This window comes from Rhinolophus hipposideros (assembly GCF_964194185.1).
Source record: "Rhinolophus hipposideros genome assembly, chromosome: 23".
Classification (NCBI taxonomy): Eukaryota; Metazoa; Chordata; class Mammalia; order Chiroptera; family Rhinolophidae; genus Rhinolophus; species Rhinolophus hipposideros.
The window spans coordinates 44,109,580-44,135,629 of record NC_138069.1 but is presented as its reverse complement, the minus strand read 5'-3'; the positions used below and the strand labels follow the sequence as shown (position 1 = coordinate 44,135,629).

The following is a 26,050-nucleotide window of genomic DNA, read 5'->3' as shown; positions in this document are numbered from 1 at the left end:
TCAGGCCCCTCCTGCCAGCTCCACCTGGGCCAGGCGGTGGTTGGTTAGCACCTGCACGCGGGTGACGGCCGCCAGTGGCCTGTGGCGGCCATGTGCAAACTGTAGCACCTTGTACTCCTGGGCGTGGACGTGGAAGTGCTGGGCGTCCGCGCTGACCTCCATCTGGGGGCGGAGGCCAGGGACCTAACGCCTGCCAGGAACCCCACCCTGGTCCTGCTCTAGCTCACATGCCTTCTGAGTCCCATAAGCACAGCCAGGGGGGCCTCAGGGTCCCCCACCACATGGAACGCCCATCACGCAGGCCCACCCCAGATGGGAGCTCTGAGTGTCCCCATCCTCTCTGGGGGAGGTGCTGGCAGCTGAGGGCTGGAGGTGGGGACTTCCCATTGCACCCACCACACTGAGACTTCTGCATCGGCCTGTTCCCCTGTAAGCGTCCCCTACGGGGCCCAGGGAAGCAGTCAACCCCAGCTGCTCCACAGCGTCCATCCCCCGAAGCAGCCAGGTGGCCCTCATGCTCCCACAGGCACCCCAAGCCTGGCCTCCCTGACCCCGTGGGCCTCGCCCCCTCCAGGTCTCCCCCCACAGTCCTGCCTCACTCCGGGTCACCCCCCAGCCTCCCCCCACCAGGTTTCCCCCCCAGAACCCCCCAGCCAGGCCTCTCCTACCCCCCGGCCTCTCTTGTTCCCCATCACCTGAAAGGGCTCCCCCAGCACCAGCGTGAAGATGCAGGACACCCCCTTCTGGCCCCACGGTCACCCTGGAAGACGATGGTCACCTCCCACCTGGTGGCAGTAGAGAATCAAGGCTTGATGTGAAAGGCGATGTCCCCTCCTCAGACAGGAAATTGATCTCAAACCTGGGGGATACCATGGTGTTGTGAGAGCAGCATACAGCTGGGTACTCATGCCACCCAAAGCCAAAAAGGGGTGCCCTGGGGAGGGTGATGTCCCTTACTGTCCTCTCCAGAGTCAGAGTGTCCCCGGCCCAGCAGGTTCCAGCCCTGGGCCAGGCCCTCTGCACGGAAGGCTTCAAAGTGCCCGCAAACAATGGGGACAGAGGCCCAGGGTCCTTGGAAGCCCCACCGGCCTGCCGGTCCCAGCGAGCAGCGTTCCTTCCGTGAACGGGTCGTGGGGGTCTCAGCCCAGGGTTCCAATGAGAGGGCAGCTCGACTGGGAAGGAGCCCAGGTGACTTGGGGAGCTCCACTGGCCCTGCTCCCTTCTCCCGGAATCCAGTCCTTACCCACCTGCAGTGCCATCTCTCCAGCCTCTGCAGGTGGACCAAGCAGCCTGGGGATACAGGCAGGGGGCTGGGCAGGGTGTTGGAGGCCCACCCCCAGATGGCCTGCCAGGCACACTGCCCTTCCCTGCCTCTACTTCTCCCTTTGTCCTGGCCTCTCGCAGCCCAGCAGGCCCTCCATTCAAGCACTAGGGGGAAAAACAGGGTAACAGGCTCAGCGCCCCCTTTTCCTCAGGGCCCCGTCTGGCTCTCAAACTTCACTTCTTAGGAGCCCTCAGACACCTCAGAAAACAGTTTCTCCCCCATTCTTGCAGGAAGCGTAGCCCAGGTCCCAGCCCAGGGTCTCCAACAGGCTCCCAGGGACCCAAACCCTCCCATTTGGTCAGGTGAGGCGAGGGAGGGGAGGCCTCCTGGGAGCACAGTGTGAGCACCTGGAGCCTCAAGTCGGTGACCCCCAGCCTCTGCTCACTGCCCACTCAGGCTGGCTCAGCTGCCCCATGGGCACTGAGTTGGGATTAGGCTGGGCGCTGTGGTCAGTGCAGTCCTGGGGGTGGGGCAGCAGGGATGCGGAGGGCTTTTCCCACACCCCATGCCCTCCTGGCCTGGCCCCTCAGCTCCTCTTAGCTGACCTGGGGGAGCGGGCAGGCTGTCCCCAAGCTCTGGGGCAGTTGTGGGGCCCTCTGGGCTGCCCTGTCCAGGGAGCTGGCCCAGCGAGGAGCCAGGGTGGGTACATGGAGCATCAGGCCTGCTGTGTGATCACGCGGGTGAGTGCAAATGAGTGGTAAGTGTGCGGGTGAGTGTGTGAGCGTGTGGTGAGTATGGGACTGTGTGTTGGACACAAACCAGTGTGTGTGGCCATGAGAGCTCACACGCGCACGAGGTGTGTGTGAGTGTGTGTGGCTCAGCTGCCCCTCCTGTCTCGAGGCCCCCAGCCCGCAGGGGTGCTCGGCCAAGGTTCCCAGCCCCAGGCACCCCATGTGCTCCTCTCGGGCCTGTTCTTCCCTCGGGCCCCTGATGGGTGACCCTGGTGCCTGCCTGGCCCCTTCCCACACGCTGGTGCAGGCAAGTGCCTGATCAGTTTTTGGTGAGGGGAGGTGATGGTCAGACCGGGAGGGGACATGGAGGTGGCCGTGACTGCCCCTACGGTGGGGGCAGTGCAGGGGCCCCACTCTCGGTGCTGTCCTCCCTGCTGGGCACTAGCAGAGCTGGCAGGGCCTCAAGGGGCAGCCCTGGGCAGCAGAGGTGCTGCCAGGGAGCCTGCCCGCTGCGGGGTCCCGGCTCAGACACTGGCCGGCCGGGCACTTCCATGGCCCAGCCCCACCTACTGTTCTGGGGCCTATGGGCTACAGCTCCCTGGCACCTGCCTCCACCTGAGGACACAGTGGCGTGGGGGCTTGTCACAGTGGCCCAGCAGGAAGCAGAGTCCAGTCCTGCCTCCCCATCTCCCTGTCCTGTCCCCAGTGCGTCCTCAGCCTGCCCGGCTGGGTGATGGGGCCTTATGTTGCAGGTAGCCCAGGGAGCCTGGAGGGGGTAGGGGTGAGCCTGGTCTGTTTACCCCCCCCCCCGGAGATCTCAGCCCCACCTGGGAGGAGGCAGGCTCCAGGCCTCCACCTTACCATGATACTTGTACCTGGCATGAGTGCACACCTGGCCAGGCTTCTGGTCTCACCCTGCCTGACTGTTGCTTTCAAACCTCCCCCACATGTGGTGGGAGCCTAAGCTCTCAGTGACCAAGGTGCCAAAGGGCCCAAAAGGCCCCAACAGAGCTGGGGATGGAGACAGGGACATGCAGGCCCCAAGTGTACCCTGCAGGCACAGCCCGGGCTCCCGGAATCTGGTGGGACCCCAGCTGGGCCACACGGTTCCGGGGTAGGTGGGGTGCAGTGCCTCTACCCTGCGTTGCTGGCCAGCCAGAGCTGGAGCAAACAGACGTGCCCATCTAGGCCGCCTGCCCCTCCCGGGTGTGTGGTTTTGCCCTGGGCTGTTGGCGTTCACAGGCGTCCAGGAGGCAGCAGGGTCTCCACCCAGCTCCAGTGAGAACCTTCACTCAGCAGAATGGCCACCTGGGTCCCACAGCCCATCGTCAGCCCTGGGGCCTCCTTTGCCAGGTGGTACCTGCATAGGACTGGTGCTCGGAGTTGCCTGGTAAATAAATGCTGCCCCATCTACTGGTGCTCACCAGCCAGACACTTGGCTAAGCTCATTATGTGTACTGCACCCAACGATACTAGGAGGATAAACTGTTATCTCCGTGTTACAGAGAAGGCTATAAGGGCTCAGAGAAGTTAAGTGACTTGCCCAAGGTAACACAGCTAGGGAGTAGCAAAGCTACAGTTTGAACCCAGCAGTCTGTCCTCTGGACAGGAGCCCCTCAGCAGGCCTCCTGGGGTTATCAGGGTCAGCTTCCTGGAGGAGGAGGCACTTAAAGTAGATTTTGAAGAATGAGTAGGAGTTAGAAAGTGGCAGGGAAGGGTGCTGTGGGGAGAGGCACAGCAAGAGCAGAGTGGCTGGGCCCAGCCCCAGGAGGCAGGGAGTCAAGGTCAGGCAGAGTCTGACACCTCAGGGGCCCCAGGGTGTTGGGCACAAGTCCCCGGGGCAATCTGCGGAGGATCACTCATTTTTTGGGGAGATTGGCACAGTTTTCGTGGTCTACAGGAGTCAGGCGTCATTGTGCCGACTTGAGCAAAAAAGAAACTGAGGCCCAGGCAGAAGAAACCACCCCAGAGCCCCACGATGAGGGGTGGTGGCCTCAGGACGTGAGTGCAGCCTCTGGGCTCCCAGTCCAGTGCTCCTTCCAGCCCCCACCAGGAGAGCATCACAGGGCCCAGGACACAGCTCAGTCCAGCTCCCCTCTCGCTGGGTGCTTGGCAGCCTTGACACCTACTGGCTCACTCTTTTCCCTACTGCTGGGGCTGTGCCCTCTGGGTCAGGCCGAAGAGTGAGAGCAGTTTGAAAACACCAGGCAACCATTACACAGGTGGGGAAACTGAGGCCCAGGAGACAAGGTGTTTGCTGAGAGACAGTATGGGCAGCAGGGGGCATTGAGCTCTGGCTCTGCTGCCCTCTGAGGCCCTTGCAGGACCTTCGCCTTGAGGTCTACCCCAGGCCAGGCCTTAGCGCCCATGTTCTCATGACCCACTGAGGGGGCACTGTTGCCCCCATTCTGTTTCGCCTCCTGTTTTACAGGTGTGGTAACTAGAGCTCAAAGGGGAGATGAAACTAGCCTGTCCACAGCAGGCTGCTGGTGGAGCTGCTGTTCTAACCCCGCAGAGGTGGGGCTCGCAGGGGACAGGGCAGAGCCTCTCTGGCTCTTCCCACTTTCCCAGATCCCACAGCTCTGCCCCGCAGGTAAGCATCTGGTAAGAAAGGCCCTGCCCTTTGCCCTCCTCAGAGTGAGCTTGCATCTGTGCTCAGCCTGCTGGGTGAGGGCTCCCGTCCACTGTGCTGATGGGGCCACTGAGGCCACTGTTGGGCCTGTTTTGCTGGAGGGTCACTGTGGTGAGCAACCCTCCAGGGGTCACGAGGGAGCTCGGTCCAAAGGACGTGCCTGAGACTCCAAAACCTTGGTACGGCTTTGGGGCTGGAGCTGATGGATAGGGCTCCCTGGTAGCCCTCACAGGACAGCGTGCTGGGGCCTGGATGGGGCCGTGGGAGCCTCTTGGGCCTTGAGCAAGTGACCTGTGATGGCAGCCATCTTTGAGGAAGCTCAACTAGCCCAACAGGCCAGTCAGAAAGGCCGTCTGGGCACAAGGCCCTTGGCCAGGCACAATAGCTAGTGGGAGGTCTCTGTGGCAAGGCCTGGCCAGGTGGATGGCTAACGTCTGGCCTGGAGGGGGCACCATAATGGTTTTTCCAAGTGAAGCTGGGCTCTGACAGCTTCTAGGGACACAGGCTGCGCTGGCGTTATAAACAGACACGGCAGCAGCCCAGGTCTGAGGAAGGAAGAGCTGGGAATCCAATTAGATGGGAAAGTAGCTGGGGGTCCTGGCCTGGCCTGCACTTGGGGTCCTCAGGAGCACCCTCCGGACACCAGGCCAGAGTCTGTGAGGGCTAGAGGGGGCAAAGGACACCAGGAGTGGGGTCAAATCCCCATTCTGACAGGGGACCTCCAAGTGCTGCCCTGTGACCTGGGGCCATGACCCTTTCAGGGCCGGGGGGAGGGCAGCCAGACCCACTTCTATCCCTCATTCCTAAATGTTTACAAAGCACCTACTGAGTGCGTTGTGAGGGGCAAGACAGACGTGTACTGCAGAGGAGAGGCGGAAAATAAACAGCTCAGCAAATAGCTGGATATCGTAGATGGTGATTCATGCTGGGAAGAAAGTGAGCTAGGACAGCAGCGCATCCCGTTCACTAGCACTGACCGCACATGGCCACTGGGCACGTCGGAACTGAGACGTAAGTGTGAAAAAGCCCTACATTTACAAGCCATAGTGCAAAAAGGAATGTAAAATATTTCATTAATAATGTTATATTGATTGCATGTTAACATGATAATATTTTGGATCTATTGGGTTAAATGAAGTATATTATTAAAATTAATTCCACCTGTTTTAAAAACTTTTTAAAATGTGGTCACTAGAAAAATGTTAAATTGCATCTGTGCTTGTCTTCTGTTTCTATGGGATGGAGGTGGCGGGAGGAGAGGGCAGGGGCTCAGCTAGGGCAGGGAGGGTGCTCTCCAGGGAGGTGACTGCTGCCCGGAGACCTCATGTTGAGAAAGACCCAGCCCAGAAGATGGGGGAAGAATGACCCAGGCAGGGGAAAGGGTGGTATAAAGGTCCAGAGTGGGAGGTGCAGTGTGAGGTGAGCTGAGGCCACTCCAGTGAAAGGGACAGGCTGGGCTAGGCCACACGAGGAACCCCCAGGCTCCCCCTAAAGGCTGGGACAGCAGCCTGGAGAATGAGTCTGCCCCCACCCTAGAACCCCCTCTGGGCGGACTCCCACCCCTGCCTTGGACACTTCAGGAGGTCATTGTTATCCCCAATCCCTGCACCACACTCCCTGCCGCCCACTGGCTTCAAATGCTCCCACCACGACTATTGAGAAAGGCCCAAGGGAGCCGCCAGCTCCCAAAATAACCTCACACCAGTTCCAGGACATCTGTGGAGGCGGAGTGCTGGAACCCAGAGCTGTGAGCACCATTGAGCCTTGGGCAGAGTGGGGGCTGGGAATGGGGACACGGATGGGGGACCGAGGGGGAGAGAGAGAGACGGGGAAGAGAGTAGGGGATGGCTAGAAAAACCAAGAGATGTACAGAGACTTGTAGAGGCACATGAGAAATAGGGTCAGGAAAGCGGGCAGAGGGAGGGCGGGGGAAAGAGAAAGAGAGACACACACACACAAACACACACACGAGTGATCACACCCCAGACTAGGCAGTCCCAGCCCCATTAGAAGGTAGCCACCCTCCAGACAGCCCCAGGCAAGGCCGGCCTCCAGAGGAGGGAGGGGGGCCGCACGCCTGAGCTGGGGTTTGGCCAAGTGAGCAGCTGAACAGAAGGTGGGGTTGAATGGACGATCATTGTAGAGATAGGGTCCCCACTGAACCACCCAGGGCTCCAGGAGTCCCATCTGACCAGATTGGGCCCTACAGGGCCTCAGAGGATCCAAAGAGCTTATCTCCTAGCCTTCCTATTTTCCCAGAGGGGAAACTGAGGCTCAGAGAAGCCAGGTAACTTGTCTAAGGACCATAGCACATGAGTGGCAGGCGAGGACACAGCTGGCCTGGCACTCTTCACTCTGTGTCCCTCACCACTGCCCCAGCTGGCAAGCAGGCTCTTACAACCTTCTTCCCCTGCCTTGGGTCCCCGGGGGTTTGGGAACTGTCCTCTGAGCAGCATGGCCAGCACTCGCCAAGCCCGTGGAATTTCCCCAGCTCAAGGAGTAGCAGGGTGTGGGGATGCGATGGGCTGACACCTACAAAGACAGGGGTTGGGGGGAAACTGAGGCAGAGAGGGGCTGCCTGAGGAGCCTGGCCCTCCCTACTCCAGGGCCCAGCCTAGGATTCTGGGAAGTGGAAGCTGAGGGGTGTCTTTTGAGATTAAAAGGTCTCTTTTTCTTTTAAAAAGATTTTTATAAAAGAGCCAGCCCCCTGGCTCAGGCGGTTGGAGTTCCATGCTCCTAACTCTGAAGGCTGCCTGTTCGATTCCCACATGGGCCAGTGCCAGATGGCTCAGTGGGTTGGAGCACGGGCTCTCAACCACAAGGTTGCCGGTTCGACTCCTTGACTCCCGCAAGGGATGGTGGGCTGTGCCCCCTGCAACTAACAACAGCAACTAGACCTGGAGCTGAGCTGCGCCCTCCACAACTAAGACTGAAAGGACAACAACTTGACTTGGAAAAAAGTCCTGGAAGTACACACTGTTCCCCAATAAAGTCCTGTTCCCCTTCCCCAATAAAAATCTAAAAAAAAGAAGATTTTTATTAAAATATAGTTAACATACAATATTATGTTTCAGGGGTACACAATAGTTATTCAACACATATGTACTTAAAGAAATGTTCACCATAAGTCCAGCAACCATCTGACAGTGTCCCACGCTGTCACAATATTATTGACTATATTTCCTATGCTGTACATTACATCCCATAATTTATTTGTTTTATGCCTGGAAATTGGAGCCTCTTATTCCCTTTCACTTTTTTCTCCCTTTTTAAACGTTTCAATTACAGTTAACATTCAATATTATTTTATATTAACTTCAGGTGTACAGCACAGTGGTTAGACATTTGTATAATTTAAGAAGTGATCCCCCTGGCTAGTCTAGTCCCCACCTGGCACCGTACATAGTTATTACCATATTATTGACTATATTCCTTATGCTTTACGTTATATCCCCATGACTATTTTGTAACTGCCAATTTGTACTTCTTAATCCCTTCCCCTTTTCACCCATTCCCAACTCCCCTCCCATCTGGCAACCATCAAAATGTTCTCTGTATCTATGAGTGTTTGTTTTGTTTGTTTGTTTATTTTGTTCTTTAGATTCCACATATAAGTGATAATCACATTGCATCTGACTTTCTCTGACACTCCACTCAGCACAGTACCCCCAGGTCCATTCAGGTCCAGATGGCAAGAACCCATTCCCTTCCATGGCCGAGCAATATTCCATTGTACATACGTACCACCTCCTCTTTCTCCATTCATCCATCAACAGACACCCAGGCTGCCTCCACATCTTGGCCATTGTAAACAGTGCTACATTGAACATATGGATACACATGTCCCCTCAATGTAGTGTTTTGGGGTTTCTTCAAATAATTACCCAGAAGTGGGAAGCCTGGGTCCTTCTTTGTCTCTTTGCCTTTGTTTTACAGTCTATTTTATCTGGTAAAATATTGTTACCCTAGCTTTTGTGTTTGTTTGTTTCCATTTTCATGAAATATCTTTTTCCATCTCTTTACTTCCTGTCTGTGTGTGTCTTTCAATCTGAAGTGAGTCTCTTGTAGGCAGCATTTGTAAGGGTCTTGTTTTCTTATCTATTCAGCCATCCTATGTCTTTTGATTGGAGCATTTAATCCATTTACATTGAAAGTAGTTGTTGCTAGATCTGTAGCTATTGCCATTTTATTATTCATAATTTTGATCTCCTCCTGCCCCATCTTAAAGAAGTTCCTCTAACACTCCTTGTAATACTGGTTTGGTGGTAATGAACTCCTTTAGCTTTTTCTTATCTGAGAAGCTCTTTATCTGTCCTGCGATTCTAAATGATAGCCTTGCTGCGTAGAGATCCTTGCTTTTCATCATTGAATATTTCTTGCCAATCCCTTCTGGCTTGCAAAATTTCTGTTGAAAAATCATGACAGTCTTATGGGAGCTCCTTTATACGTTATGAGTTGCCTTTCTCTTGCTGCTTTAAGGATTCTCTCTTTGTCTTTAAACTTTGCCATTTTAATTATAATGTGTCTTGGTGTGGGCTGTTTGGGTTCATCTTGTTTGAGACTCTCTGTGGTTCCTGAGCTTGTACGTCTATTTTCTTTGCTGGGTTAGGAAAGTTTGCAGTCATTATTTCTTCAAATAGGTTCCCAATCCCTTGCTCTCTTTCTTCTCCTTCTGGTCACCCTATGATGTGAATGTTGTTATGCCTGATGTTGTCCCAGAGGTCTCTTAAACTACCCTCGTTTTTTAAAATTATTTTTTCTTTTTGCTGTTTCATTGGGTGTTTTCTGCTACTTTGTCATCCAATTTGCTGATTCGATATTCTGCTTCATCTAGTCTGCTGGTGATTCCTTCTAGTGCATTCTTCATTTCAGTTATTGTACTCTTCACTTCAGACTGGTTCTTTATATGGTTTCCATGTCTTTTTTATGCCTGCTTTCTCTATGTTGAAGTTCTCACTGAGTTCCTTGAGCAGCTTTATCACCATTGTTTTGAACTCTGTCTCTGGTAGGTTGCTTGCCTCCATTTCATTTAGTTCTTTTTCTGGAATTTTCTCCTGTTCTTCCATTTGGGACATGTTTCTTTGTTTCCTCCTTTTTGCTGCCTCCCTATGTTTGTTTCTATGTATGAGGTAGACCTGCTACGTCTCCTAGTCTCGGCCGGGTGCCCTTATGTAGTAGGTGCCCTGTGGGGCCCTGGCACAGTCTCCCTGGTCACCTGCTTCACGTGCCCCAGGAGTTTCCTTGGTGTGGGTTGTGTGTACTCTCCTGTTATAGTTGAGTCTTGGTTGCTGTTGGTACATAAGTGAGTGGGATTGACACTCAGGCTGATTGGCTGTGGGGTTTGACCACATGCACAGCTTACGGGCGGCTGTGCAGGGAGCTTACCCCACTGAGTGTAATGTGCCCCAGTGGGCTCTGGTGCCTGTTGAGACAGTCCTTTGTGTGTGCTGCTTGTGGGGCTAATTGGGTGGTGCTCTGCTGTGTCTGAAGCCAACGTCCAGGTATGCTGGTTCTGGGGCCTCTTGGGAGGGGCTCTGGTGCAGGCCCACGTCACCCACTTACTGGTGACCAGCTGGGGACTACCTTGTAGGAACTACAAAGCAGTCTGTGGTTTTTTGCTTCCTCTGCTAACACTGGAGGCACTGGGAGAAGCCACACTGCAAACCGAGGACATCTGCCACCAATGCTGGGCCTGGGGCAGCTCCACAAAAGGCCAGGACACCCCAGACCTGCTGCCACCTGCTGGCTAAAAGGTTCAGTCACTGATAGAGCCTCGTGTGGGATGCAACTTGGATGAGGCCGGAGCTCAGGGAGACACTAGAGTGGGAACAGCTGTGGTCACCAGGTTACTGTAGATTCTGATTTGGTGCTGGTGCTGAGCCTAAAGCTACTCAGCAAAAGTCTCAGAGCACACCGTGGCCAGTCATTGCCACCTGGGGCCCGTGGACTCCGATAGTTCTCCAAGAAAGAGTGCAATGTGGGAGGGGCTGGCTGCTTGCTGAGAAAGTGCCTTTGGCTTTGGGGCAGTTGGGCAGGGTGGGTTCCCAGTGAATCAGCCAGGCAGAGCTCTAGAGCTCATCAGACCAATCAGATTCAGATGTGGCCGTAAGCGTGTGGGGTGGGCTCAGGGGGCGGGCTCAACACAGGCAAGATGGCGCCTGCCTGATGGCTACACTGAAGAAAAACCACACACGGGGAAAATGGGACTCTCCCCCAGCCCTGGCCTCAAAGCCACACACCTCAGTCTGCTCTCCATGTGCCTCTGATGCCCCTCAAGTCACTGCCCCTCTGCGGGAGCCCAACGTGAGCGCCTGTGAGCGAGTGAGTCTGTCCGCGGGTTGTTTAAGAGGATGTCTAGGTTTCCCGCTGCCTTCCATCCCACCTGGATGGTTGGAATCGCCACTGTTTTTCACAACAAGTTGTTGTGGGAGCTCTTCTTCCCGGCACCAGTACTCTGGGCTGGGAACCCTTGTGTAGGGCTGGGGTCCCTGGCTCCTCTGGGGGCAACCTCTGGGGCTAAGGTATCAACCACCACACAGACGTTTGGGATCAGCCCAGTTCGTGTCTCCACGCCTCCTACCAGTCTGGACGTGGCTTCTTGTTGATATCCTTGGTTATCAAACTTCTGTTCAGCCAGACGTCAGATGGTTCTCCAGGTTCATTGGTCTATAATTTGGTTGCTATTTTAATGTGGTTACCATGGAAGGAAGCAGGCACGGTGTTTAACCACTCTGCCATCTTGGATCTCTCCCGAGATTAAAGGGTCTTTGCCCCAAAACCCCATCCAGGTCCACATGATCCGTTCATTCATTCATTCATTCATTCATTCGTTCATTTATTCAACAAACATTTACTAAATACTCCCTGTGTCCTGGCAGTGGGGAGGCCACAGTGGAGGAGGTGACAATCTAGACTAAGGTCCAAAGGGCTGTGGTACTGGCCTGAGGTCCCGAGGCCTTGGAGGGGACTCGTCTGGGCAGTTGTGGACTGCTCTGGAGTCCGTATGGTCAGGGTCAGGACTGGCTCTGCAGGCCCTAGCAACCTCCACCCCCACCACCTACTACTGAGGTTCTGTTTTTGTGATGATGGAAATTTTGCAACGTATTTCTCAGGATAGAAAATAAAAGCAAAGAAAAGCCACTTATGTGTATAACTCCAGTGGTGATGGAGGGCCTTCTATGGGACAAGGAGTGCGAGCAAGAGCCAAGTTCAAAAAGTGAGTGCAAGGGCCGGCCCGGTGGCTCAGGTGGTTAGACTTCCATGCTCCTAACTCCGAAGGCTGCCGGTTCGATTCCCACATGGGCCAGTGGGCTCTCAACCACAAGGTTGCTGGTTCAATTCCTCGAGTCCCACAAGGGAGGGTGGGCAGCACCCCCTGCAACTAGCAACAGCAACTGGACCTGGAGCTGAGCTGTGCCCTCCACAACTAAGACTGAAAGGACAACAACTTAACTTGGAAAAAAGGCCTGGAAGTACACACTGTTCCCCAATCAAGTCCTGTTCCCCTTCCCCAATAAAATCTTAAAAAAAAAAAAAAAAGTGAATGCCCAAGGAAGCGAGTAGGAATTGGGAGGTTCTGGACTCAGGTGGGTGTCCACCTGGCTGGATGATGTCTGTCCCCCGAGGCCCAGGGCAGAGCCTGGGCACCTTCAGGGGAGGGATAGGAGAGGGCCCTGTGGAAAGGCGAACGTGGGAGTGGTGGCTGGTAGGGAGTGAAGCCGAAAGTTTGCAGAGGAGCAGTTCTCCCAGCAAAATGGTGCAAGCGGTCCCAGGCATGAGGCCTGCTGAGGACTGGGCTGGGCTGGACAATGGGAGGCCTGGGGGAGGCAGAGGGCAAAGCTGTGAGTGGGCAGGAGGAAGTCAGGACCCTTGTCCCTCTTGGCTCCTCCTCCTTCTCATTCCCTGGACTCCCCCCTCCCTACTCCCTCCCTGGCCCAGACAGGAGCTCAGGACCATGAGTCCAGCATGCCAGCTCACCCTAGCTACCAGGGTCACCCCACCCCTGTCCCTGCTCTGACTGCAGCTCCCACTTCCCCAGGCTGGGACGGGACATGAGATTTTTTCAAAAACATTTCCTTTGCAAAATAATCCTTCGAAATATGTTTTTGGAAATGGCTCCTGATCTGAACAGGAAGAAGTTAATTACAGTCCCTCCCCAGAGGGGCTGTGGGAGGAAGCCTGTTGGTCAGAGACATGCATGAGGGCAAGGATGGCCAGCTCTGACGCCCTCACGTCCCCCTCATGCCTTAACCTTCCTTCCCCATGATCCTGCTGCCACCACCTCCCCCAGTTGTTGGCTCCTCAATGGGCCCAAGCCCCTCAGCCCACAGATGAAGAGACAAGACCCATAGAGGGCCAAAGACATAGCCAAGGTCACAGGTTTGAAACAGAACAGGGCGGAGCCCCCTCCCTCTGTTGCCATGTGGTGTCCGTGTGAGAGCGAGGCTAGGCCTGTGTGGACACACACATGTGCATATGTGTGTGCATGTGTGTGCATGTGTGAAGGTGAGCGAACATGTGCCACGTCGGAGTGGGCTGAGGAAGGCACAGGGGTCTGCAGTGTCAGCTCAGCTGGAGGTGGCCTCTGCAGGCCACCTTTCCCAGGTGCAGAGGGGCTGGCTAGGTTAGGGTCACGGGAGGAAGGAGATGGGGGCTCCCCATCACCCTGCAATTGGTGGCTATCTGGGCTCCCCTGGGGCCTAGACCAGGGCCCACTATAGACTGTCTTCTGGATGTTTCTGTCTGTGTCCATCTCAGTAAGCGCCGATGCTCGTGATTTGGGTCATGTCTTCCTGGTACAGGACTTGTGGTTTTGTGGTTATCTTGGGAGTTTGGGGTATCTAAACCCTGACCTTTGTTTAGCCACCCAACTAGGGATCTTAGCATCCACCCAGTGTGTGGCACCAGGGTGCCTCTAAGTGCAAATCTGAGGAGTGAGCCCCAGCGGCCATCCTTCCCTCTGACGGCCCCTCCCCACAGCCACCCACTTACCCTACATCCTCTGTCTGTATCAGCCTCCTATCAATGCTGTAATGGATCACCACAAACATAATGACTTCAAATGACACAGATTTATTATCTTAGCGTTCTGTGGTCAGTCACAGCCTCACAGGCTAAAACCCAGGCGTCAGCAGGGCTGCGCTGCTGTAGCTTCTAGGCCAGCCTCCGTTTCCTGGCCTTTTCCAGCTGCTCCTGGGCTCACGGCTCCGGCCTCCGCCTTTGCTGCAGTCATCATGTCTCCTCTGCCTCTCCTGCTCATGCATCAGGACCTTGTGGCTGCCCGGGGCCCAGGACAATCTCTCCAGCACGAGATTCTTCATTTAGCACATCCTCAAAGCCCCTTTGTCACGCAAGCTGTTCACAGGCTCCAGCGTGTGAGCACCTCAGGGGACACTGTTCTCCCTGCCCCCTCCGTCCAAGTGTCTGTCCATCTGCCCACCCACCCATCACCCATTCATTTCTCCCATCATCGATCCACCCACACATTATTTATCCATCTGTCGTTCCATCCATCTAACTCTCCTTTTGTGTACCCATCCACCCATCCATTTGTCTGATTACTCACCCACCATCCATCCATCCATTATTCATCCATCCACCATCCATTATCCATCCATCCACCATCCATCATCCGTCCATCCATCCATTATCCATCCATCCACCATCCATCATCTGTCCATCCATCCATCCATCCACCCATCCATCCACCATCCATCATCCATCCATTCATCCATCCATCCATCCATCCATCCATTATTCATCCATCCATCCATCCATCCATCCATCCATCCATCCATCCATCCATCCACTCACAAGCCCACCCATCCATCTGTCTGTCCAAATGGGGCAGGATACAAAGGAGCAGGATTGGTGGATCACAGAGGATGTGGTGGGGACATGGGGTGGTGCCCCACTCCTCCCAGACTCTGCAGGGCTCAGTCTTTCTCTTCCTCCCAGCTCCTTCCTAGATCATCAGTTGTCATGCCCTCCCCACCCCCCCACATGAACTGCTTCCTCTGCAACACCCACCTTCCCAGAACAGTGCTCTCCGAGAACAGAGGCCAGAGCTGACCCTCCTGCTCTCTGGCCCAGGCTCCCGAGGATCAGGTCGGTGGTAGAATCAGCTGAGTAGAATCAGGCCCATTGTCATCAGCAGCACAGCCCCAGGGCCTGTGAATGGGGCTCACTGCCCAAAGGGACAGGCAAATGCAGCGTAAGTGGGTCCTCACTGACCCCCACATGGGCCCTTGTTGCCCCTCCCAGCTCAGCACAGGGGCCAGCCCCGGATTCCGGGAGAGGCTGTGGGAAAGGCCCTTGGCAGACCCCTCACCAGCTTCAGGGCGTCTTGTGGGGGAGTGCTTGTCACCCCAGGGCTCAGGGACAGGGCCCTGGACCAAGCCCAGATGATTTGATGGGGAAAAAATGCCCCAAGAGGGGTATCTCGCTTCGACTGCCAAGACAACCCGTGCTTATCAGTCTCTTCCTCCTTTTCTCCCTGCTGGGATAAGCAAGGGTGTTCTGGGCTGTCTGGTCCCCCATCAGGGGCCCCGAATGAGAGGCGAGGAAGCAGGTCTCACTCACCCTCCCTTTTCTCTGAATCCCACTGTCTGTGTCTTGCTGTCTCTGTGTCTTCATCTCTGACTTCCCCCAGCTCCAACCACATTCCCCCACTGGGGTCCTCAGTCTGCAACTGCCCTGTGGTCTGATAGCCCAGGGCGCTGTCCTCAGGGCCTTCCTCCCTAGTGGCAGCTAGGAGTGACCGCAGTCCGGGCAGTGATCCCACAAGTGCCTCTAGGCCAGGCATCCCTCATGTGCCTGCGTGGGTGCTGAGGTGTGGCCAGTCTGGGGTCCTGGCACAGGACATGGTGTGGTGGGCTCTGGGACCCAGCACGGCCCCAGGTCTGTGGCCAGTGCTCAGGGTAGAGTGCTGAGAGGGCGGACAGGTGTGTGTGTGTGCGCGTGTGTGTTCTTGGCGAGCCTGATACAAGATGGGTGACGGACAGACGCCTCATCCCAGCCGTGGTGGTCACCTGTGCCCAAAGCCTGCCCCGCGCCTACTCTCAGAGCCCCCATCAGCTGCCCACATGCCCCCCAGAGTGGCAGGCAGGAATGGGTGTTCCTGCTCATGGACCAGAGCCCCTGAGGAAGGGGCAGGAAGGGAGGCAGGCTGTGTTGCCGGCATCCCAGAGGTCAAGCCAGAGGCATGGAGGGCAAAGCACACAGCAGCTCAAGAACTCTCGGTTTCTCAGTGCTGGGGGCATGCCCGGGCCCCCGGTCCTCCAGTGCCCTCCCCCGCCCTTTCTACCCTGCGTCTGGCACCCAACCATGTCTACACTGGTCACACCTTGAGGTGATCTGCTCCGGGGGTACACCCATCAGCATTACAGACCCAGTGGCGGAAGAATCAGGCCAGGGAGTGCACGCAGCATCAGGTCTGAACCCCGATCCAAGCCCCCAGTCTGCGTGGCCCTGGGCCACACAGCATGCCTCCGTGGGCCTCAGTGTCCCCATCTGTAGCATGGGCCCAGCGCTGCCCTCCCTTCAACGCCCGGTCTCTCATTTCTCTCCCCACCCACCAGGGCCTCAAGTCCCATCACGGTCACCTCTGCCACTGCGGGAGTCACTGTCTCCTGAGGCCCCTCAGGTCCAGAACCCCAGGGCAGCCAGAGGGACAGGTTAATGAGGAAGGGGAGTGACAAGCCTGTCCTGTGTCCTGAGGCGAGCACCTGAGCCCCTGCCCCAGCACCCTAGCAGGGGAGAGTGTGGGCCCCTCTTGCTCCCTGATCCACAGCTGCCCATGACACCCTTACTGCACCTGTGAAAATGGTGGGGGCCCAAGGCTAGTGAACGGGGTGGGGACGCTGGGTCTCCTCTCCAAGTGGGGCTGTGCAGGGGGCTGGGTGCAGAAAAGGACAGAGGCTTGTGGGTGGGGACGGGGGTCTGGCAGGGAGGGTTGCAGGCCCCTCCTCTGTACCTAGGCTGCTGCTTCTCAGCATGCCCGGCGTGCCCACACATGCCCAGGCACACCCATGCGTGCCCCCAGCACTGTAAACATTGGTGCTGGGATGGGCTGGACGCTGGGAGTAAACCTGGAGTGGTGGTGGACCCTCACCCTCTCCTTCCTCCATCAAGCACCAGCTTTGCTCAGTCCCCAGCTGCCTAGCCCGCGGCCGGTGATGGGCTGTTGGCCTGCCTGGACCTCAGTCTTCTTGTCTGGGAAGTGGGTTGGAGTCCCAAATCTCAGGGAGCGGCCCCCCACCTCTGCTGTGGGGTGAGTCTGGTTTATGCTGATCCCCCCAGCCCTAGCCCATTCTCTGTGTGGCACGTGAGGGGGGACTGAAGCCCAGAGGACCACCCAGCCACCCTGGGGGCTCCACGGCCTGCAGGCAGGGTTAGAGTGCAGGCCAGGCCTTCCTCTCATGCACTCAGGCTCCAGGCTGGGCCGGAGTTGGGGCTGCGTCCTGTCTGTCTGTCCATTGTTCCTAGGCCACCAGGGAGGAGGAGCTGGGCCAGGGGCAGGGGAGGCCAGACCTGTTAACAAGCTTTTCCCAGCCCCCACCCCGCCCTTAACTCCCCAGGCCCTTCCCAGGCGGAAAATTCAATTAGTTTCGAGCAACTGCTTTGCTGAGGAGAGAGAGAAAGGGGCTGAGAAGAAAGGGGATCCGCCTAGCGGCTGGTGTGTGCTGGGGGGTGGGGATCTGGAGGTGGGGGGGCTGGGAGGCAAACAGCATGTGATTGTGTGTGCCCAGGTCCCCATGTGCTCATGTCTGTTCCTCGCACAACACGGCCCTCGTAGCCCTCAGCAGCCCATTGGGGTGCCCCCCGTATGTATTGCTGCCAGCCCCCATCCTGCGTCAGCTCCAGGCTCCGGGTTCCCTGGAGGGAGAGCGGTTTGGGGGGTGCTCAGCAGGGTCAGAGCCTTGGCATCACGTCCCCCCCACTCACAGGGTGTGTGTGGTGAGGCTTCCAGACTAGGTGACCCTCCCTCACCCCCACTGCCGCTCCACACTGGCCCCCTGTCCAATCCTCAGACACTCTAGCTTTCCAGCCAGCAGGCCTTTATCCTACTGTCCCCCATGCGTGGCAAGCATCCCCTTCAAGAGCTTGCCTGGGCCAGGCTGGGTCAGGCCTGTTTCCCACTCTCCCACCACCCCGGGGCTTCACGGCAGAGACTCCCCCTGCAGGGGAGCAGCGTGCCCGCACCCCGCTGTCCCCGTGTCCGGAGGAGGGCCCAGCACACAGCAGGCGCTCAGTAAATGTTGGCTGAGGGAATGACATGCCAGGCCCACACAGACGTTTAGAAACAGCACACACTCTGCTCTGCCCAGCGGACTCCTGCCCTGGTCTCCAGTTCCTCCTCCTCCAGGGGGACCAGAGTGCTCCAAGGAGCAGGAAAACTGCGCATTGCAGCTTGGCCCTCAGGCCGGGTATCTGCGCTAACCCCTGGGACCCACTCTCCCTTGTCTCTAACCCACCCAGGGACCCCTGGTGGACGCAGTGCCCTGACCCCCTCCTCCCCACTGTGACCACACACAGGAAGTTCAGGAGAAGATCCCTTCTGTCCCTTGCCCGAGGGCCTCCATGCCACCCAGAGTGCAGGAGGGGGACCCAGGCTCTGTCCTGGCACCCCAACCCCACTCCCCAGCTGGCCCCCCTCCTGCTCTCCTCTTCAGCCCCAGGGCATCCCTGAGCCCACCTGACCAGGCGCACAGCGGGTGTTTGGGACCTGGAGCTGCGGGAGGACTGGGCCATGTACACAGAGCCACAGGGAGACCGGTGAGGGAGGGGGCGCTGCCTCTCTGTGCATTTCGTTATCCAGGCTCCCCAGACACTGCAGGGGAGGGGCTGCTGACTTCCGGACCCCTTGCTGCAGGCAGGTAATGGTGGGGAGGAGGTTTGGGAAGGCAGACGTGTGGAGGGGCTGCATGCAGAGGAATGTGGGCTGGCCCCTCCTCTTTCCCGAGGAAAGACAGGGCCAGATGGCCGCTGGGGGTCTGAGGCTCTGATGGGCACTAGGGCCCCTCTTTGGGAACTCTGGGGAACACAGCCTTCTCAAGTTCCTGGCCCCCCACCCTCAGCCAGCTGTGTGCAGCTGGGGCCTTGCCCTGAGGAAACCCAACACCAACGGTTGGGAGGTGGACCCAGGAGCCCAGCCAGCTCCCTGAGGGCTGCACTGGGTTTCCCCCACACTGACCCAGGCCCTTGTGACCTGCTGGACTGTGACATGGGTGAGTGCCTGGGGACTAGCAGATGACATCATCCTGGAGAAGACTGGAGGGTGCAGTGTTGAGGCTTGGTGTACCTCTCGGGGGCAGGAGCAGGAAGTTGCCCAGGCTCCACTGAACCTCAGTTTCCTTGGACTGCACCTCCGCTGGCTCGCCACACCCTTGGTGCCTAAGCCCAGAGTCCCACTTTGCAGATGGGGAGACTGAGGTCCTGCCAAGTGTGCCAGCTGCCCCAGCTGCCCCTGCCCAACTCCCAGAACTCGGAGGGAGGGGGCTGTGCAGGGCGGGGGCTGCCAGATGGTTGTAATCCTGTGTCAACAGGGGCTTAGACACCTGCCTGGCCCCCTCCCCACCCAGGCCTGCCCCAGCGTCTCTGCAGATCTCAGCTTACAAGGGGCTTTCCCACTGGGCAGAGTCTGGGCCCTCCTCTGGGGTGGGGGGCGCTGTCTCCCCCCCAGTCCTGTCCCAAGCACAGTCTGACTTCACACACAGGTCTCAAAGGTCACTATCCCCGCCCCCAGTCCCAAGGGCTCATTCTGGGAATGGGCTGAGCACTGTGGCAGGTCATTGCAATGCATTTCCTGGACATGCCTGGGGCAGGGGACATCCTGGGCTTTGGAGTAGCTGGGGTGGGATGGGTGGGTGAGGTTAAGGAGATGGACACCAGAGTTCTGTGGAAGGGGCACCCTGCGCGAAAGAGTGCCATGGTGACAGGAAGGCATGGAGCTCCAAGTGGCCTAGGCCAGGCCTGAGACTGTCTCCCAACCAGGGGCAGAATTGGGATGGGGGACAGCATAGCCATGGGGGTCAGGCAGCCGAGTGATGAGGGGTGTGGCCACAACCCCCCAGCCTCTGTTCTCTGTCCAGGCTCCCCTCCCCCATGCAGACAGAGCCGGCCACTTGCCCCCCACCCCCTCACGCTGAGGCCCTCAGGCCTGGCTCAGGCCAGCATGACCGCTTGGACCATGTGGCCTCCCGCCACAGTGCTGCGTCTGCAGGCCTCCCGGGCTGTAACAGACCCCTGCCTAGGTGGTTCCTGTTGCCTGTGGGTAACTCCCAGCCTCTCAGGCCTGCTGTTCCCGCCAGGACCATGCACACGCCGGGAGGCTCTCCGGCTCCATTCCCTCAGCCACGCCCACTGGGCTGTGAAAGGTGGCAGCTCACCCTGGTCCTAGTCCTGCCCCTGCCCACCCCACCAGCCCAATGCCACCGCCCCTTCTGGGCTGCCTCCATTCCGGGTCCCACAGGCCTTTTCAGGGCTGACGGATGGCAGGGCTGGATTTCCATGTCAATGGGCTGGGCCGCCTGGTAAGCTGGTTAACAAGCCCCCAACCCCACTGGGGAGGCTGCACAGGGTGTTAACACAGCTCCATTCTCCCAGGGCTCTGTGGCCTCTCGGTTGCCATGACGCTCTGCGTGGCCTTTCTGGCCACGGCTAATCCTTTCTCTGGTCCTTTCATCCTGACCATCCCACCCCCGGGCTGGTCGCTGGTGACTCCGGCCATGCCCAACAAGGCTGGTTTCTCTGCTGGGGTCAGAGGAGGCCGTAAATCCAGCCCCTGAGGCCCCAGCCCCCTGGCCCCATCCCTTTGTCCCTGGCATTGTCTCCAGGTCCCCAGCCCTCCCCCTCTGGGAGCTCCAGTGGCGGGAAGGGAGCTTTTGCCAAGGGGTTAGCTCCTGCTTGTGGGGTAGAGGGTCCCCAGGCCCATCCTCAGCCTGTCCTCAGCTCATCCACCCTCCTATCCTATGTCCTTGTCTTCAACTCCCTCTCCCCCCGCCACAGCCGGCCTCTGTGCTGTCCTGGAATGTGCCAGGCCTGCTCCTACCTCAGGGCCTTTGTTCCAGGGGGTTGTTCTCTTGTCTGAAACGTTAGTCACCTCTCCCGATGCTTCACTGGAATGTGACTTTCTCCATGAGGGCACAGGTCCTGCCCCCCCACCTCCTGCTCTGCTCCCCACAGCCTTGTCCCTACACAGCACCAGCTGCACCAGGGCAGGGACCCTGCACCAAGGACTGGCCTGTGGTAGGTGGTGGGTGCTCTACATGAAAGAATGGGAGTTCTCAGCTCAAAGGGTCTGAGTCTGAGCCCTGAGGACACACAGCAATCGATAGGCAGAGGAGGTCCCAAGTCTGGGATGGTTTGACTTCACACTGGAACTTTCCACAGCGCCATCTGCCTCCTGGGCCCAGAACCTCACCACAGACCAATCTCCTCTCTCTAGCTTTGTCTGTCCCCAGAAGACAGGATCCCAGAATCCTGTAATTCCAGGATTCTGTTAGGCTGGCCTCCTGTCTCAGCTGGACGCCCATGGTTCCTCCTATGCCTCACGTCTGCTTGCATGCCTCCAGTGATGGGGAGCTCACCACCTGGCTAGTGCCCAAGGGGAGAAAGCCCCTCCTTGTATACATGTACTCCCAGTTCTGGGCTCCAGTTCAGACTACAGGGATACTCAGCTCAAATGGACCTTCCTGGGGCCTCCTGGTCTTGTGGTGCATGGGTGACTGCTCCCTGAAGGCAGACAGAGCCTGACTGCTGACCTCAAGGCCTCCCCCACACCATCTGGCAAGGGAGTGACAGCCCAGTCTCACTGCTTCTCACTGAGGACCTCACGCTGCCCTGACAGCTTTCTGAGCCTCAGTGTACCCAGCAAGATGGATGTAACTGACACTCAAAGGGCCCCGTGGCCCTTCTCCCACTCCCCCACCCAGCACCCACAACTCTCAGGGGCCGTGGGGGCTGACGAGGGAGAGAGCTGGCTGCCCAGATTCCTGGCCTGTGCCGGCCTAGCCAGGGAGCCATCTGGAGGGGCCTGAGCTATGCTGGGGGTAAGGGACAGCAGTGCAAAGTTGGGGTGAGGGTGCCGGCTGAGCAGGGCCCTCCAAGAGGGTGGGCAACAGTGAGGGAGACCAAAGCTCGAGGACACAGAGGCTGGTTGGGGTTGCAGTAAGAGAGGCCAGCTAGGGCAGCATGGTGGAGGCCTTGAAATCCTCCAGGCAGGGCTGGGAGAAGCCCAGCCTGTCTGTCTCCTCATTTGTCACAGGGACTGAAGGGAGACCCTACCTCACAGGGCAGCAAGCCCCCCTTGTGCCCCTCGATGTGGGGAGGGATTGTCAGGGGCCCTGAGAAAAGGAAGGGAATAGGAGGGGGAGGACAGCCTTTCTCTGCAGTGCGTGGGCGAGAGGAAGATTCCAGAACTCTCCGGGGAGACCAAGGAAGAGCCAACCTTGCAGCTGCCATTGGCTGTGCTGTGGGGGCTGTGGCTGCCCCCACCCTGTGCTTCCTGCCCCTCCTCCCTGCCCACTCCTCCCAGAGACCCTTGGCTGACAAGTTGTGAGGACCAGGCACCTCCTGCCATATGGCAGACGTCACAGGCCAGAGAGGACAAGAGACTTGTCCAAGGCCACACAGCATAACGGTGACTGCCTGCAGAATGAATGAGTGGATGAGGGAATGAAGGTCTTCCCGGAGTGCTGTGATTGCCGGCGCCACGGGCTAGAGGAGGCTGGGGTGTGGGCATGGCAGGCCTTCCTGCTGCCTTGGGGCCAGGCACCAGCATCTGTACCCTCCCCAAGTCCGGTTTTGGGTTGGAGGTGACAGAAGCCGTCATCTGCAGCCACTCCTCCTGCCGTGTGGAAGCCAAGCAATCTTGGAGGCTGGCACAGGCCCCATGGGGGGGTCTGCCGCTGTGTGGGCGCCCGAGGCCTGGCGAGGTGCTGGTCAGGCAAGTCGGAACAGGCTTGCCTGTGGGGAGCAGGCCCAGCTTCCCACCTGCAGAGGCCCGAGGCCCCCACTCACCAGCTCTGCCTTCCTCACCCCTCCACGGGCCCCCAGCCTCAGCCTGCCAGTCCAGCCCACCCAGCAGCTCCTCGGCACCACCCAAAGCTGGGAGCCTTTGTTCGGGTTTGCCCTCTCTGGCCCAGTTTTCTGACTTGCAGCATGCAACCCCCTTAGCATGTGGCTGGGGGCCCACAGCCTAAGTCCACGAGGATGCGGGAAGGGGCGGGAGGCCAGAGCCTGGAGGGAGGGATCTGGGCTCCCCCTCCGGCTCATAGGTTAAAACATGCCCCGAGGACCAACTGCCTGTGTCCAGTGATTCAGCAACAATCAGGACAAGAGGAGCGCTCAGAGGTTCACCTGCCACGGGTGGGCGGAGGGAGGACAATGACAATAATAATGGCCCTGACACCACCACCGATGGCCTGTGACTGCACTGAGCGCTGGCCAGGCCTGTGTGCATTAGCTCACACGATCCTCACGACAGATCTGTAGAAGGGGAGTGATTAGAAGCAGGCCTTCAAATCACTCCCCTTCTACAGATGAAGAAACTGAGGCACAGAGCCATCATGTGACTCACCGGAGGTCACACTACTAATAATTAAGAGAGCCAGGATTTAAACCCGGGCGGTGTGGCTCCAAGACGCAGAGAAATAAGATGCCCAACTTTGAGAAAAACATTTAGCCCCTCTCCACCTCAGTTTCCACAAACTTCCTGGCCTGCTGTGAGGTCCCATGGGTGAAAACGAGGGCAGGTCTGGTACAGTGGGAAGTGGGAAGTGGCAGTCAGGGTGGGCTTCCCCGGCACAGGTTCAGACGGCTCACAGGCTGTGGGACTCCCGTTGCACTGAGCGTCCCTTTAGTAACTGCAAAGTGGGGTCTTGATCCTGACCCCTCCCCGCCAAAAAGGACCGGGTGACTGAGGAGCAAATGCCCCTCACTGGGGCAGTTTTCTGAACACTTGTCTGGCCAGCTGCGGCCGGCAGCTGACCCCACTCACCTGAGCTGTTGGACCCCAGATGGGCCCCAGTAGGGCAGGCCAGGACCATACCCTGCGGGGTGGGCACAGGGGTCATGGGAAGGGGCAGTGGGGAAGGTCCCTGTGGACACACCTGGGTGGCCCAGCCTCCCAAGGGACACAGGAGGTGGGATCAGAGCCAGCCCGGCCTGACCACAGCCAGAAGGCCACCCTGCCTGCCTCACCACGGGCCCCTGGGGAGTGATGCTCCCTCTGAATCCATGGAGGTGAGAATGGGAAGAGGCAGAGGAACCGGCTGTGCGACACCTGAGCCCGCTGACCAGGCCTCCCAGGAGGCAGCCGCCTGGGGGCTGGGAGGCAGAGATGTGGCCCGTTCCCACCATCTGCCCCCAGAGGAAGCAGGCCAGCAGGTGGTGGGCCAGCTGGGCCTGGGCCCACCCCAACCCTCTTCTGCAGGGCATGGGAGACCAGGCCAGGTGCCTCCTGGCCTCAGTTTCTGTGTCTGTGACCAAGGACACCGTTCCTCCCTCCCCAGGCATGTAGGAGCATTTCCCCACTTCACATGTGGGAGGCTGCGACCCCGAATAGGGCTCATGGGAGACATAGCAGACTCTCAACTGCAGGTCTGATGTCCAGGCCCCAGGAAGCCGGCTTCCGGCATGGGAGCCCGCAGACCGGCTTCAGTCCTGGCTCCAACCACCCGGGGCTAGGTGAGCTCAGAACCAGGCTTCCACTTATTGTAAAAGGCCGTTGCAAGTTCAGCTGAGCCTGTGTCTTGGCACGGGTAGTGGCGGGCGGAAGACGCCTTTTGCCGGTGGGGCAAGCACTGGGTCTTGCTGGCCCAGGGCCTGGTGGCCACCCGCCCAGCACTCATGCCCAGACCTGAGGGCTGACAAAGGAATGTCCTGCTAGTGAGAGGCCCAGCAGAGTGCTGGGTGTGAAGGGGTTGCTGGCCCTGTAGCCGTGTGCCCCTGTGGGCGTGTGCAGGGCTGGTGCCTGGGGTTCCCAGAACCAGCGGGGGCCACAGAGGCCAGGCGCCTGTCTGTCCTTCCATCCTGTGCTGAGGTGGCATCCACAGGTCGTATTCTTGGTGGGCAGGCCTGGCACTGCCCGCTCTCCAGGTCACCAGCCCTGCCCCCACCATCTGGAGGCACTGACTCACACATGTCCAAGGGGTCCCAAATGGCCCTAAGGCTGCCATGATGAGCGTAGGGGCAGTTAGGGGACATGCAGCTTCCCAGCTCCCTGGCACTTTGAGGGTGTCTTGGGTTGGCCCCCAAAAAGGCAGGGCCAAATCCTAACCCCCAGAACCTGTAAACAGGACCTTATTTGGCGAAAACGTCTTTACAAGTGTAATTAAGTGAAGAATCTTGAGATGATCCTGGATTTGGGATGGGCCCTAACCCCAATGACCCGAGTCCTTGTAAGAAAAGGAGGGGACACAGAGACACAGAGGGACGACAGCCAGGTGACGAGGACGGCAGAGACAAGATGATACGTCCCAGGGGCAGCGAGGATTGCCAGCAGCCACCAGCGGCTGGGAGACAGGCCTGGAGCCTCCCTCCTAGCCGCTTAGGAACCAGTGCCACAGACACCTGGAGCTCAGACTTCTGGCCTCCAGACCTGGAGACAAGGAATACCTGTTGTTTTAAGCCACGTTTGTGGTTATTTGTTATAGCAGCCCTAGGACACATGGGGGAAAGGGAATCTGAAAAAGCTCATCTCCCAGAACTTGGGTAGATGAGGGAGGAAATAGGACCTGGGAGAGGGGCCTGGCTGGGGGACCGCTTGACTAGCCCTCCCCCAACACCTTCCACAGACATGAGAGGCGGCTCCACACACCCCTGACCCCCGACTGGGGTCTTCAGCTCATGGGTGCAGGGCCCATGCTCAGGTCTGGCTGGGGGCTCGGGATGGGATCCCTCTCAACACACACTTTTCTGTGGACTGGTCTCCTTGCCAGGAGGGCTTCTTCTCTCCCCTGTCTCCTCAGATTCTAGTTCCTCAAGAAAGGACATGCCCCCACAGCCTGGCCCCTAGCCCATCTGGCCCCGATAGGCCCTACCTAAGTCTGGCTCACAAGGTGCCACACAAATGCTCCATGAGGGGTCGAGCAAGGGGGCAAGGAGTCTCCGTCAACGCCAGTGCCATTGCACCTGCTGTTTCCTATGCTGACGATGTCCCCATGTGCTTTGTGATACCCTCTGGGCCTTGGCCCAGGTGTCACCGCATCCATTTCCTCCTTGACTGCCTGGCCAAAATATGTCCCCTTGTCAGCTCAGTCTCATCCCCTTCTTTTCTTGTATCATGCTGACCCTGCTGTCGAGCTCCGTCTGTCTGCTTATACACTCTCCTGGCCCCTAGAGAACGTGTGAGCTCCCAAGGGCAGCCCTGGGTCTGTGTTGCTCACATTCTATCTCATGGTCCAGCACAGGGCCTGGCAT

At 58.1% G+C, this 26,050-nt stretch overlaps 1 protein-coding gene across 1 annotated transcript; it reads right to left on the bottom strand.

Annotated features, from left to right (window-relative positions):
- On the bottom strand, positions 1–26,050 carry GRIFIN (galectin-related inter-fiber protein; the record flags this gene model as incomplete). Its single annotated transcript, XM_081035432.1, is given in 9 exon segments — positions 1–162; positions 696–754; positions 757–802; positions 806–834; positions 837–896; positions 958–1,114; positions 1,248–1,290; positions 23,628–23,679; positions 26,017–26,050. Coding segments are annotated over 9 exon segments (642 nt in total).